Source organism: Macaca mulatta, chromosome 8, assembly GCF_049350105.2.
Source record: "Macaca mulatta isolate MMU2019108-1 chromosome 8, T2T-MMU8v2.0, whole genome shotgun sequence".
Lineage (NCBI taxonomy): Eukaryota > Metazoa > Chordata > Mammalia > Primates > Cercopithecidae > Macaca > Macaca mulatta.
The window spans coordinates 73,566,045-73,580,636 of NC_133413.1; the positions used below are offsets into that span (position 1 = coordinate 73,566,045).

General features: G+C 36.8%; 1 protein-coding gene across 4 annotated transcripts in view; it reads left to right on the plus strand.

Annotated features, from left to right (window-relative positions):
• Positions 1–14,592, plus strand: part of NKAIN3 (sodium/potassium transporting ATPase interacting 3) — a 731,409-nt gene that overhangs the window by 668,575 nt on the left and 48,242 nt on the right. The window contains exon 6 of one of the 4 annotated variants that reach the window (XM_015145447.3): positions 14,005–14,075. The exons of 2 other annotated variants lie outside the window; for them this stretch is intronic. In XM_015145447.3, the coding sequence (XP_015000933.1) occupies positions 14,005–14,075 (71 nt within the window). Of the gene's footprint in view, positions 1–5,221; positions 6,569–14,004; positions 14,076–14,592 lie in introns of those variants that run through there. One more of the 4 variants, XM_077942823.1, reaches the window with a different exon arrangement.

A 14,592-nucleotide genomic window follows, 5' to 3' on the forward strand; every position in this document is an offset into this window, starting at 1 on the left:
CACCGGAACTCACAAATTTATAAAATAGTAACTACTAGACCTAAGAAATGAGATAGATGGCAACACGATAATGGTGGGGGACTTCAATACTCCACGGACAGCACTAGGCAGGTCATATAGACAGAAAGTCAACACAGAAACAATGGACTTAAACTATACCCTAGGAACAAATGAACTTAACAGATATTTACAAAACATTCTATGCAACAACTGCAGAATGTACATTCTATTCATAAGCACATGGAACATTCTCCAAGGTAGACCATAAGATAGTCCACAAAACAAGTCTCAACAAATTTACAAAAATTGAAATTATATCAAGTACTCTCTCAGACCACAGTGGAATAAAATTGGGTATCAATTGCAAAAGGAAGACTCAAAATCCTGCAAATATATAGAAATTAAATAATCTCCTAAATCATTGCTGGGTCAACAATGAAATCAAGATGGAAACTTAAAAATTATTTGAACTGAACAATAATAGTAACACAACCTATCAAAGCCTCTGGAATACAGCAAAAGCAATTCTAAAGGAAAGTTTAAAGCATTAAATGCCTACATCAAAAAGTCTGAAAGAGCACAAATAGACAATCTCAGGTCACACCTGAAGGAGCTAGAGAAAGAAGAACAAACCAAACCCAAACCCTGCAGAAGAAATAACGATGATCAGAGCAGAACCAAATATATTGAAAAAAAAAATACAAAAGATAAGTGAAACAAAAAGCTAGTTCTTTGAAAAGATAAATAAGATTGACAGATCATTAGCAAATTTAACCAAGAAAAGACAGAAAATCCAAATAAGCTCAATTAGAAACAAAATGGGAGATATTACAAAGAATAACACAGACAAAGATTATTCAAGGTTACTATGAACACTTTTATGTGTACAAACTAGAAAACCTAGAAAAGATAGATAAATTCCTGGAAATATGCAACCCTCCTAGATTAAACCAGGAATAACTAGAAACCCTGAGCAGACCAATAACAAGCAGCAAGATTGAAATGATAATTTTAAAAAATATATCAATTTTAAAAAGTCCAGGACCAGATGGAATCATAGCTGAATTCTATCAGCCATTCAAAGAATTGGTACAAATCCTATTGACACTATCCCACAAGATAGAGAAAGAGGAAATTCTTCCTAAATCATTCTATGAAGCCACTATCACCCTAATACCAAAATCAGGAGAGGATATAATAACAACAAAAACTACAGACCAATACCTTGATGAACATAGATGCAAAAATGCTCAACAAAATGCTAGCTAACCAAATCCAACAGCATATTAAAAAGATAATCCACCATAATCAAGTGGGTTTCATACCAGGGACACAGAGATGGTTTAACATACACAAGTCAATAAATGTGATACACCACACAAACAGAATTAATTAAAAACACGAATCACATGATCATGTCAATAGATGCAGAAAAAACATTTGGCAAAATCCAGCATCCCTTTATTATTGAAACTCTCAGCAAAATTGGCATAGAAGAGACATACCTTAAGGTCATAAAAGCCATGTATGACAAACCCACAGTCAACACTATACTGAATGGGAAAATGTTGAAAGCTTTCCCCATGAGAACTGGAACAAGACAAGGATGCCCATTTTCACCACTTCTGTTCAACACAGTACTGGAAGTCTTAGAGCAATTAGACAAGAGAAAGAAATAGAGGGCATCCAAATTAGTAAAGAGAAAGTCAAACCATCACTGCTCACTGTTGATATGATCATATACCTAGAAAAGCCTACAGACTAACCCAAAAAGATCCTAGAACTGATAAATAAATTCAGTAAAGTTTGAGGATACAAAATACACAAATCAGTAGCAGTGCTATATACCAACAGCAATGAAGCTGTGAATCAAATAAGAACTCAATCCCTTTTACACTAGCTGCCATATATATATATATATATATATACACACACACACACACACTTAACATATATACCTAACAATATACCTAACCAAGGAAGTGAAAGACCTCTACAACGAAAACCACAAGACACTGCTGAAAGAAATTATAGATGACACAAATGGAAATACACCCCATGCTCATGGATACATAGAATCAATACTGTGAAATGACCATACTCCCAAAAGCAATCTACAAATTCAATGCAATTCCCATCACAATACCATCATCATTCTTCACAGAACTAAAAAAAAAAAAAAGAAAAAAAGAAAAAAATCCTAAAATCCACATGGAACCAAAAAAGAGCCCACACACCCAAGCCAGTTAAGCAAAAATAACAAATCTGGAGGCATCACATTATCTGACTTCAGACTATGCTACAAGGCTATAGTCACTAAAACAGCATGGTACTGATATAAAAATAGGCACATAGACCAATGGAACAGAATAGAGAACACAGAAACAAAGCCAAATGCTTACAGCCAACTGATCTTCAACAAAGCAAACAAAAACATTAAGTGGGGAAAAGACACCCTATTCAACAAATGATGCTGAGATAAATGATAACTCACAGGTAGAAGAATGAAACTGGATCCTCATCTTTCACCTTAGACGTATAAAAAGCAACTCAAGATGAATCAAAGAATTAAATCTAAGACCTGAAACCATAGAAATTCTAGAAGATAATATTGGAAAAACCCTTCTAGACATTGACTTAGGCAAAGACTTCATACCAAGAACCCAAAAGCAAATGCAACAAAAACTAAGATAAAGAGATGGGACTTAATAAAACTAAAGTTTCTGCACAGCAAAAGAAATAATTAGCAGAGTAGGCAGACAACCCACAGAGCTGGAGAAAATCTTTGCAAATTACGCATCCGACAAATGACTAATCTCCAAGATCTACAAGGAACTCAAACTAATCAGCAGGAAAAAAACAAACAAACAAATCCATCAGAAAGTGAGCTAAGACATGAATAGGCAATTCTAAAAAGAAGATATGCAAATTGTCAACAAACATATGAAAAAATGCTCAACCTCACTGATTATCAGGGAAATGCAAATCAAAATTACAATGTGATAACCACCTTACTCTTGCAAGAATAGTCATAATTTAAAAATCAAAAAAGAATAGATGTTGGCATGGATGTGGTGAAAAGGGAACACTTTTACACTGCTGGTGGAAATGTAAACTAGTACAACCACTATGGAAAATAGTGTGAAGATTTCATAAAGAACTAAAAATAGATCTGCCATTTGATCCAGCAATCCCACTACTGGGTATCTACCCAGAGGAAAAGTCATTATATGAAAAGGACACTTGACATGCATGTTTATAGCAGCAAAACTCACAATTGCAAAAATATGGAGCCAGTCCAAATGCCCATCAGTCAACAAGTGCATAAGGAAAATGTGGCATATATTATGTGTGTGTGTGTGTATATGTGTGTATATATGTATATATACACATATATATGTATATATCTATGTGTGTATATATATGTGTATATATATATACACACACACAAAGAAAACATTTAAAAATATATATATTTATATTTTTACATTTATATGGTATATTATATTTTTATATGGTATAAAATATATATATATATATACACCATGGAATATTACTCAGCCATAAGAGGGAACAAAATAATCTGGATGGAATTGGAGATTATTATTCTAAGTGAAGTAACTCAGGAATGGAGAACCAAGCATTGTATGTTTTCACTTATAAATGGGAGCTAAGCTATGAGGACTCAAAGGCATAAGAACGACATAATGGACTTTGGGAAATGGGGGGAAAGGTGGGAGTGGGTGAGGAATAAACGACTACACATTGAGCACAGTGTATACTACCTGGGTGATGGGTGCACCAAAATCTCAGAAATCATCACTAAAGAACTTACCTGTGTAACCAAACACCACCTGTTTGCCAAAAACCCATTGAAACATATATATAAAACTATTATTTCCCTGTTGTCCTATGATGACACCTTTGTCATAAATCAAGTAGATTTATTTTTTAACTCTATCGTTTCATTTATCTATTGTCCTTTCTTATGTAATGGCATACGTTTCATTTATCTATTGTCCTTTCTTATGTAATGGCATACTCTCTTAATTACTGTAATTTACTTGAAAAAAAGTCTTGATATCTGGTAGTGTAAGTTCTTCAACTTGGTTCTTCTTCAATGTTGTCTTATCTTGAGTCTTTGCCTTCTCACATAAATTTTAGAAATCAGCATTTTTATTAAACTGCTGAAATTTTTATTGGGCTTTCTTTGAATTCATAGATTAATTGCTCCAAAGATCAATTGGTATTTTAAAATATTGAGTTTCAAATCCATTAATCTTTTATATTCTCCCATTCATTTAGACATATTTAATTTTTCTCAATTACATTTTACTGAAATCAGTGTGGTGGCTTGCAAATCTTTTCAGATTTATTCACCCCAAAAAATTAATTTTCCCTGTAAACTGGAAATTTTTAAGTGTTTAATTTCTTCTTTGGATGGGAATATAATTTCAATTATTGGCCATCAACATGATTGAGCAAACATAAATTTATTACAAATCTTGATGAATAAGTCCTAAACATAAAATGAAATATTATTGGAAAAGCACCTCTTAATGAAATGAATGCAGCAGTTTTGTTTCAATCAGTTCATGTCTTCATGGATGAATATTAGTTATTGCTAGAATGATGGGCTACCTCAAATACTTCCAATATTTGGTGCTAGTATTTATTTATAGAAAAATTCACAGAAAAAAATAGGAGAATGGGAAGAAATTTGCTGTAACAATGTCACTCAATTTTTTAAAATTCCCTCCTTCTCCAAGTACTTTTTAGGACCTGCTTTGTACTAGACACTGTTCTAGGTTTGAGGGTTATAGCAGGGAGCAAAACTATATAGAAGACCAACAAAGATTTTTCCCTTATGAAGCTTAACTTGTAATGAGGGAGTCTGACAACACATGCATTTTTTAAGTAAAATATACAATATTGCATAGTAAATAGTGACAAGTATAAAAGAGAAAAAAATAAAGCAGGGAATGAGATACAACATGTGCAGAAGGTTGACCCTGTAGATAAAGAGGCTGAGCTTTGTGCCCAAAGATACATGGTGACCTATCATCTAAAGTTATTTTTAAAGTGCTACTAGTGATGAGGTTCTTCTTCAATTTTTTTGGAAGCAAAAGATTGAAAACCAGCTACCTTTTTATTAGTAGCTATTACTTTGTTAATATCAGCATACAAAATTAAAACTACCACTTTGTTTGGTGACCCGAAGGCTTGTTCTGCCAGGATGATGCACCAAGCTAAGGTTCCAGATGGCTGAGATAAATACCTCTCCTTGCAAAGTGGAAAGAAGATGATTATAGAAAGGAATGAAAGAAGCAAGGTCCAGAATGGCCATACTTTTTCAAAGGCACATAAATTTTGGAATTGAGTCTCTTGAAATTGAACACTCTGCCATGCCTACACACCATTTGTGAGGTCTTACATTCACCTGGGGCACATCTTCTCCAGTTTGAAGACCACGGGTCTCTTATTGCCTCCCTTCTCATTGTGAGGAGTCTCACAATGAGGAAGAATGAGGATCCGAGACAGAGCTGGGGAGGCTTCCAGACCCTCCAGACTCTTGGGGATTGCACTCAGTGTTTGTCAGAACAAGTTGCCATCAAGGACAATTGAACTGTATCAGTTCTTCACATAAGTACCTGAGACTGAGGGGGACAAGATAGAGTAGAAGCATCCATTTTGCATAGTATTGCCGAGTAGAAAGAGGTAAAAAATGTTGGGAAACTCTGATCTGGACAATGCAGCCTCTGGGACTGCATATTCTATTCTTTCAGCTGGAACTGGCTTAACATGGAGCATTTCATTGGTCTCATGTGCTTCTCTTCAATTTCACATGCCTTCTGAAAGGTGGAGGAGATTTTAAATTTCCTGAAGCATAAAGAAAACAACCATAAATAGTCATAAAGCTGGCACTTGGGCATCATCTGCCTGCCTGGACAGCTCTTCGGGGTCACAAAGTTATTTCAGGCAGGGGGTAGCACAGCCCCAACCACCCCCGGGACATAAACAATGTTTTAAGGCACTGTGAAGTCCACTGTGCCCAGCAGACCCATCACGGTGCCCTAGCGGCCACTAGGTATGCCATAAGCAGCTCCAACTGTGGCCTGTGTTTTGACACAGCAGGCCGTGCCTACTGAATGCTCAGATTGTTCAGACAGGAGACAGCAACAGATCAGTGACACTGCAGAGTAGCTCATTCACTCATAACAGCAGCAGGGTTTAATTGCTAGCTACCTCTGAAATAACTGGTCTCTCCTAAAAGCCCTCATTATGGTGGGGTGCTGCGAACTCCTCTCTGCAGTCTTTGAAGGTTCTCTCTGTGTGAACTAAGTTGATGTCAAGCCTCTTCCCCAGCTTTTTCCTTATGAATTTATATCACGGAACAAGCAAATCACAGTGTAACTGCCCCCATATTTGAGTTCTTCAGATGTTTCTTTAAGACGTTATTGCTGGACTTGGCAACTTGTAAAATAAATGCTGATTAGAAAAGCCTAATACCTACATAGCAGGAACAATGATGGACTAGAAAGCAACCTCAGAACAAATGTGTTAATTGTCCCTCAGCTTCCTGAGTCTTGTCTTTTCTCTGACCTAAACACAATGTTATAGGGGCTCTGTGCTCCTAAATTCGGTGACGAGGCCGTGTGCAACATAGCTGGAGTGAAACAAAATGCCTACATCCTGGTTAATTATTTGGTGAATATAGTTAAATATGGGACATAAATGACGGCTTGAGCTCACTGGAAATGGCACGTTTTCACTTTAAGTGTATCCAAGTCAGAGGCAAAAGTCTCAATCTGAGGCTCTTAACCTGGAGTCCATAAATGCAATGGGCTATGAACCCCATGAAATAAAATCATTTAACGGATACAGAAGTGTGCACCTTTTTTTTTTTTTTTTTTTTTTTTTTGGAGACGGTGTCTTGCTCTGTCACCCAGGCTGGAGTGCAGTGGTACGATCTCGGCTCACTGCAAACTCCACCTCCTGGGTTCACACCATTCTCCTGCCTCAGCCTCCCGAGTAGCTGGGACTACAGGTGCCCGCCACCACGCCCGGCTAATTTTTTGTATTTTTAGTAGAGACGGGGTTTCACCGTGTCAGCCAGGATAGTCTCGATCTCCTGACCTCATGATGCACCCACCTCGGCCTCCCAAAGTGCTGGGATTACAGGCGTGAGCCACCGCGCCCGGCCAAATGTGCACTTTCTTACAAAGGGGTTCCTCAAGTTTTATAAGATTGTAAGAGATCTGTGATCCTAAAGATAATAAGAGCCATGACTAAATATTCTCAAAACCTTACAATTATTAACCCCTTCCCCTCCTTCACTGAAAAAGCAAACACTTGCTGAATGCCTAGGACTTCCGCAGTCCCGTGACATCTGCTTTGGGGAAACAAACATGAACTAAAGTTCTAGTGAAGAAAAAGAATTAAATTAATATATTTGAGCTCCTTCCAAGGGCTAGCCAGGCACTATCCTGCATATAGTATACATTTTTCTTGTCAGTCTTCATAGTAAACCCATTGGAAGTCACTATTAGTACTAGCCATTGTAGAAGAATTTAATTGCTAATAATGGTCACAACAATATTTCCTGCCTAACTTCCCCATCAAGAAGTGGAGTTGCTGTTCTGCCTCTTAAGCCCAGGCAGGCTTGGCAGCTGTCCTGACTAATCGAGTTTGATGGAAGTGGCTCTGAGTGACTTTTCAGGCCAGATCATAGAAGGCGACACAGCTTCTGCCTGGCTATATTTGGTTACTAACCCTTAAACTCAACTATCATTTTGCAAGGAAGCCCAGGCCACATGGAGAGGCCCTTGTGGAGAGCAACAAGGTCTCCAGCCCTCAGCCCCAGCTAAGCAAACAGTCAACAGCCTGTCCTAACTTGCCTGCCATGTGAGTGCACCACCTCATAAGCTGCTGCTGCAGCCTCCTGTGCCCCAGCTAACATTGTATTTAGCAAAAATAAACCTTTCCTGCTACGCTCTGCTCAGATGTACCAATTCATGAGCAAAACAAATGGTGATTATTGTTTTAAGACACCATTATGTGGTTGTGTGCTATACAGCAATAGATAACTAGAGCAAGCAGCTTGCCCATATGAGCAACTGCCACTTAGAAGTTAAATAATTTGCCCACAGTTACAAAGCTAATAAGTGTAGAGCTGGAATTCAAAACAAGATCTGCCTGATACATAAAATCAAGTCAAGAGGATGAAGGAGAGAGTTTTACCTATATCTGTGATTTGGTACACCTTTTTTTTTTTTTTTTTTTGATACAGTGTCTCACTGTCGCCCAGGCTGGAGTGCAGTGGCGTAATCTCGGCTCACTGCAACCTTCTCCTCATCGGTTCAAGCAATTTTCCTGCCTCAGCCTCCCAAATAGCTGGGAATACAGGCACACACCACCCTGCCCAGCTAATTTTTGTATTTTTAGTAGAGACGGGGTTTCACCGTGTTGGCCAGGATGGTCTCCATCTCTTGACCTCATGATCTGCCTGCCTCGGCCTCCCAAAGTGCTGGGATTGCAGGCGTGAGCCACTGCACCTGGCCAGTATTTCTTAAAATAAAAAGAAATTTGAAGAAAATATAGCAAAAAATATTTAATCCTAAAGAGGAAACACAAGCATCTGCTATTTTATATTCTACACTTTTCTGTGTATTAGAAGTAATTTACAACTTAAAAGTGTCTTTTCAAAGATGAAAACAAAGTACTTATCAAATTTGAAAATATGTTTAAGATCAGACTTGAAAAATAAGTTAAAATTTAAATTGTGTAAAGTTGCCATACTTTATAAAACCAGAGGCATTACTAATGTAATGTCTAGATGATAAAAGAAGATATTGCTTGGATTTGCCCAATTCCAACCTCTCTTTCTTCATCTAATGGTGTTAATTCACATCTTCATGCCTATGTTCTGAGCTTTCAGCTCAGCAGAATCTTGAAAATCTGAGGAGATGTGCATGAATGTACAGGAAAATAGACACCAGCCCACAGAGGAGAATCCAAGTATCGATTCTGGATTTACAATAAGCAGCAAGCATTTCCATAAGAGAAGGAAAACATTAGCACTTAGACTGCCTCTGAGGAGCACAGGAAATTTCTCAGAGCTGAGGGTGACTCTTCCCATAGCCCCCGAAGGGCTACATCTTCAACTTCACATGACATGTAGTGAACTATTTCTCATAGGAAGCTGCCGGGTTGAAAGCCAGCCACCTTGCACATGTTGCCTCCTGAACAGCAGCACAGGATGAAGGAAAATCAATTGCCTTGAGTTCCCCTTTGATTCTGCATAAAGTCAATCAGGTTTGCCATGGCTGAGTGGGGAACTGAATCAGTAGCACTGAATTATCTAATGGAAACTTCGTTTGTGACCCAGAGTGTCCCATAGACAAACAGAACAGTTGCTATTGGTGGTGTATTTTTTACAAGTAGAATACAAGTCTGTATTTGCACAGTAGGATGCTGCTATAAATCTAAAGTAGCTCTGTAATTTCTTCGGTTCTGTGAGAATCCTTGTCAGGAATTGGTGATGGCTAGAGCGAGTAACCACAAAGATATTTTGTTACAAGTAATATTATTTCTTCCAAGAAGTTGCTTGGCTGTGCTGCTGGAAGTTGGCACAGCAAGAAGATTTGAAAGGACTGCAAACAAAGGGATTTCCTAGCTACAGGCTCTCCCCAGGGGATCTTTGATGGTAACACCTCAGGTTCTGAGAATGGGTGTAGAGAGTGGCCCTCTGTGTGGCTGACTTTTCTGGACAGTTGATGCCAACTCTTAATTGTGTTGTTATTTTTTCTAAAATATATTTTTCACTTCCAGGATCTAATAATCAAAGCACATGGAACTCAATTTCACTGTCCTGCAGGCTCCCAGCAAGCTGTGCCCTGATGCTTCCTTCTGTTGCTCCATCTTTTCTGCTGAAGATCCCTGTATAGTGTTCTTGCTGTTATAACTACAGATTTACTTGGATGTTTTTATTCCAATCTTCCTTTTCTAGTACTTCTGAAAACCTGTCCATGCCTTTTCTGTTTATTTTCGTGTTTCATTGAAATTCACACCCTTATTTCCACTGAAGAAAGCACTTAATTCAGCATCTTCTCTTCTCCTATCTTTCTCAAGAAAGTGAATTTAAAAATGCAGAGTTGCTTTACTTTCTTATCGGTATAATATGACTGCCTTTCCCCAAACATAAGTAAAAACTGAAGGTCTTTCCTAATGAGTTGTTTTCAAGTCTTTTTTAAGTCTTCTATTTTTAAAATTTCTTCATTTTTAAAGCACTTGATGTCATTTTAAAAAAAGCTTTCATAATCTGTAAACTTGCCCTCTGTGTACACTTTCATTTGCCCCTTTACTTGAACTGTCATCCCACTCTAGCAAATGGGAAACATTGATGCATGCATGACAAACTGTTTTTTAATATGAAAACATCCTCATCTTGAGGACTTGGTGGCTTCCGTGGCCAAAAAGCCTCATTTCTCTGTCCCATCCATGAAGAATTCTTGATATTTCAGTTTCTTTATTACTTACTTTTCAATGATTCCTCCTTAATAGTTAAATTTTTGGTAGTCTTGTCTAGTTCTAGAATCTGATAATTTAAGTCTTACCTATATGTGACATTTTATTTCTAGAGTTTACAACATTTACATCGTGCTAAGTTTCTGATATGCAGAGAAGGTATAGCCGAAAAACAAATAACAATTAAAAAGAAAGAAAAAAACAAATAACAAATAACAATTTAAAAAAGAAAGAAAGAAAAAACACATAGGTGTGGCTGATTTATAGTGCCATCAATCGCAGGGACCAGATGTCCTAATTTGGTTAAAACAGCCCTTGCTTATACAAATTGCCCTGGCACTTTATCTGTTTTAGACTTTGTCCTGCATTTTTTAGTTTTCAAATGAAATATTACTATTGATAGTTGTATTAGGAAAATCTAGAATGGGTATGTAGACAATTCTTCCCGTTTCTATCATAGTCTTATCAAGGTATGTGAGATGCCTGAGCAATCAACAGAATCCTTTTTTTTTTTTTTTTTTTTTTTTTTAGAATTCTCTTTTAACTGTATGGTTAAATCTGTAAGAAAACCAACAATACCACTCTCTTTTCTCCAAAACTTAAAAGACAAAACATAACTAGCATCTTCCTTTCAAAGGCAGTATGCAACCTGATCACTGAGAAAGATACCTACTTCAGTAGGAGTAGTGGAGATGGCTAACTCCTTCCAGTCTCAGTGGATGTGGAAGAAACACTGCAATCTACAGCTCCTACCAGCAACTCTTCCCACCATATCCAGCTGGTAGGGTCACTGGAGAGCAGCTGGAAGTGTAGGTTAATGCACTGACACACTAGGAGAAGAATTTCTCAGAGTTAAAATAATGATACCAGTCTTATATACCAGTTTATAGTACTGGAATTATATTAGTTTATCAGATGCTTTCAACAGACCACCAATTAACTTATTTAAATGATTTTACTTTTTTAATCCAATTCATATAATTAGCATAAGCCTTTTAAATTTGTTTGTTTATTTGTTTTGTTTTTTAGACAGGATCTGGCTTTGTCTCCCAAGCTGGAGTGCAGTGGCACATTCTGGGCTCACTGCCACCTCCACCTCTGTCTTGTAGGCTCAAACCATCCTTCCACTTCAGCTTCCCAAGTTGCTGGGACTACAGGCACATGGCACCACACCCAGCTAATTTTTGAATTTTTTTTTAATGGGGATGGGGTTTCACCATTGTTGCCCAGCTGTTCTCAAACTCCTGAGTTCAAGCAATCCACCTGCCTTGGCCTCCCAAAGTGCTGGGATTATAGGCATAAGCCACTGCACCTGGCTTAGCATAAGCCTTTTTTTTTTATTTTATTTTTTGTTTCTTTTATTTTTATTATTTTTGAAAACAGAGTCTCCCTCTGTTGCCCATGCTGGAGTGCAGTGGCATGATCTTGGCTCACTGCAACCTCCATCTCCTAGGTTCAGGCAATTCTCCTGCCTCAGCCTCCGAGTAGCTGGGATTAGAGGCGTGTGCCACCATGTCCAGCTAAATTTTTAATTTTTAATAGAAACTGGGTTTCACCATGTTGGCCAGGCTGGTCTTAAACTCCTGACTTCAAATGATCTGCCCACCTTGGCCTCCTAAAGTGCTAGCATTACATGCATGAGCCACCATGACCAGCAAACATAAGCCTTTTAGATGTTCATTCTGTCCAAAGCAAAACTCTGATATTATTTTAAATCCTGTCATAATCTAATTAAGTAGTAAATATTAAAGATAAATTTATTTATTTCGTGGAAATAATACAATACAAATTTTGTGAAGTACAACATATGGCTTAAAAAACAACAAAAAATATTCTTACTAGGTTAAAAAATACATGAAGCAGGACTGTATTTGGAATTCAAGTGCACAAGAAACTTACAATTGCATCCTAATAAAGCAGCACTATTTTACTGATGAAAACAGAAATTCTAAGTGTCTTCAAAATGTGTATATATGTATACACACACACACACACACACACACACACACACATTTAGAGTAAATAAAATAGAATGTTTTTGTGATGAGGCCAATGTTGAAAACAAAAGGAACTTCAACATAAAAGAATACATTTTCTCTCTTCCCTTCCCTTTATCAATCTGAGTTCTGACTATTTTGGCCTTTGAAAAACTACTTTGTAAATCAACCTAAGTTTCTTAAAATGTCTGTATTTTTATAAACGAATCTTCTACATTTTAGTTGCATTACATTCAAGATCAATTGCAAAATTTAAATTGATTATTCAACAAACCAAAGCACCCCCCAAAAAAACTTTCAAAACTCTTCATAAATTGTAATAATTGAAAGGTTACAGAAAACATTGAACTATATCCTCACAAAAGCAAAAGACAAATGAGAACTCAAAATGTTGCACAATAATTGATTTTTTAATTTTATAATTTCCCTTTGAGATATCTTGACTTGAGAAAGGACATTTTAGAATGGAGTCCCAGTTTTTAATTGGACAAATGTATTTTCTGCACCTGAAGGAACAGAAGTTGATTTGAGAAGACTTAGAATTTTGTAGTGTCTGTATTTGGTGAAAAGAATCATAAACAGATACTACTTATGGGTTTTGTTTTATAAAATTTTTGCCAAAAACTGATACTCTGTATGGAGGCAAATATTTGGGCTAAAACATACTACACATGTCCTCCATTTAGCAAACTTGCTTGGCATTTACACACACACACACACACACACACACACACACTCTTGAGAGTTCAGTTTTCCTACACGCCTGTATGCCTGTTAATGTTAGAGTGCTATAATACAACCAAAGCTTGGTTTAAAGTAATTAGTATCTTTAATGGACTATGAAACAGGAGAAACAAAGATCATATATGTACACTACATTTGGGAGAAGAAAAGATTGAGGCTTTGATCAAAACCAAAAGAAACTGTAAAGAATATTACAAAGATGAGAAGTCTATACAGACAGCCAGTTACTCCGCCATTAGGCAGGAAACAAAACATTTGCAAAAGGCAGATGTTTATTTTTGGGGGGTGACTTGGGGACAGAAGGCATGGAGATAGATTGTGTGGCTTCTCAAATGCCTTTCTAATGATTCAATACATATTCTTAAGGAAACAAAAAGGATTCTGGCAGCAAGAGGAGACAGTATATCTTTTGATATGTAAGGAGAAAGGGCATGTCTGTATGCCTAAGGACAAACACATTATTTAAAATCTCATGCTTTTTAATATTACTTCATTTTTTACTGAAACCAATAACAACTTATTTTTCAGATCCTATGAATCCAGGTTGTGTATTTTTAAAATTTCCTCTTTTTGGCTCATTGACAATATTTTTAGTAGTCCTTTTTGCTAAATATTTTTTCATTTTATGGTGAATGGATATTTTTGTTAACTTTGCTCTTATGCATTCTTCCTGAAACATTAATATTATGTGTATTTTTCACACACTTATTCATATTGGCCTATGTTATATTTTCAGTTGATTTCATAGGTGGACTTGATACACACTCCTACTACCAGGATCATGTTGAGTTAAAGCCTGTTAAACCAGTAAGTAAAGGTGTGATGATATGGAAAATATTAATCCTTCTAACTCAGCAAAAACTAACCAAAACTGGAATAATTTGAACCTACTACTACTAATCATTGGTTTAATTTTCCACTCATATTTAAAGCACACCTTTCACATGTAACCCAACATCACCATTATTATTATTCATTCCAAAAAGGATTTGAAGCTGGTGACATTATTTATATTTCAAAAACAATAGTTTTATCTTATTCCCCTTATCAATAGCTGGTTACTGAATTTTTTTAATGAGATTATTTAGTCTGCAGAAGTGAAAACTGAATATGTGTCCTGGGGCAGCACAGCAAAGTAAAAAGGGGAGAAAGACCTGCAGTGAATCCAGGCCCTCTATGTGACATCCAGGCACCTTCCTCAGTGTCTCTAAGACTTGTTCTATCACCATACTATGGTTTCACAGGAGGGAAACAGATTAAATTGGATAATGTGTGTATGGTACATGTAAAGTTGCCCATTACTCTTCCTAGTACTCAAACATTT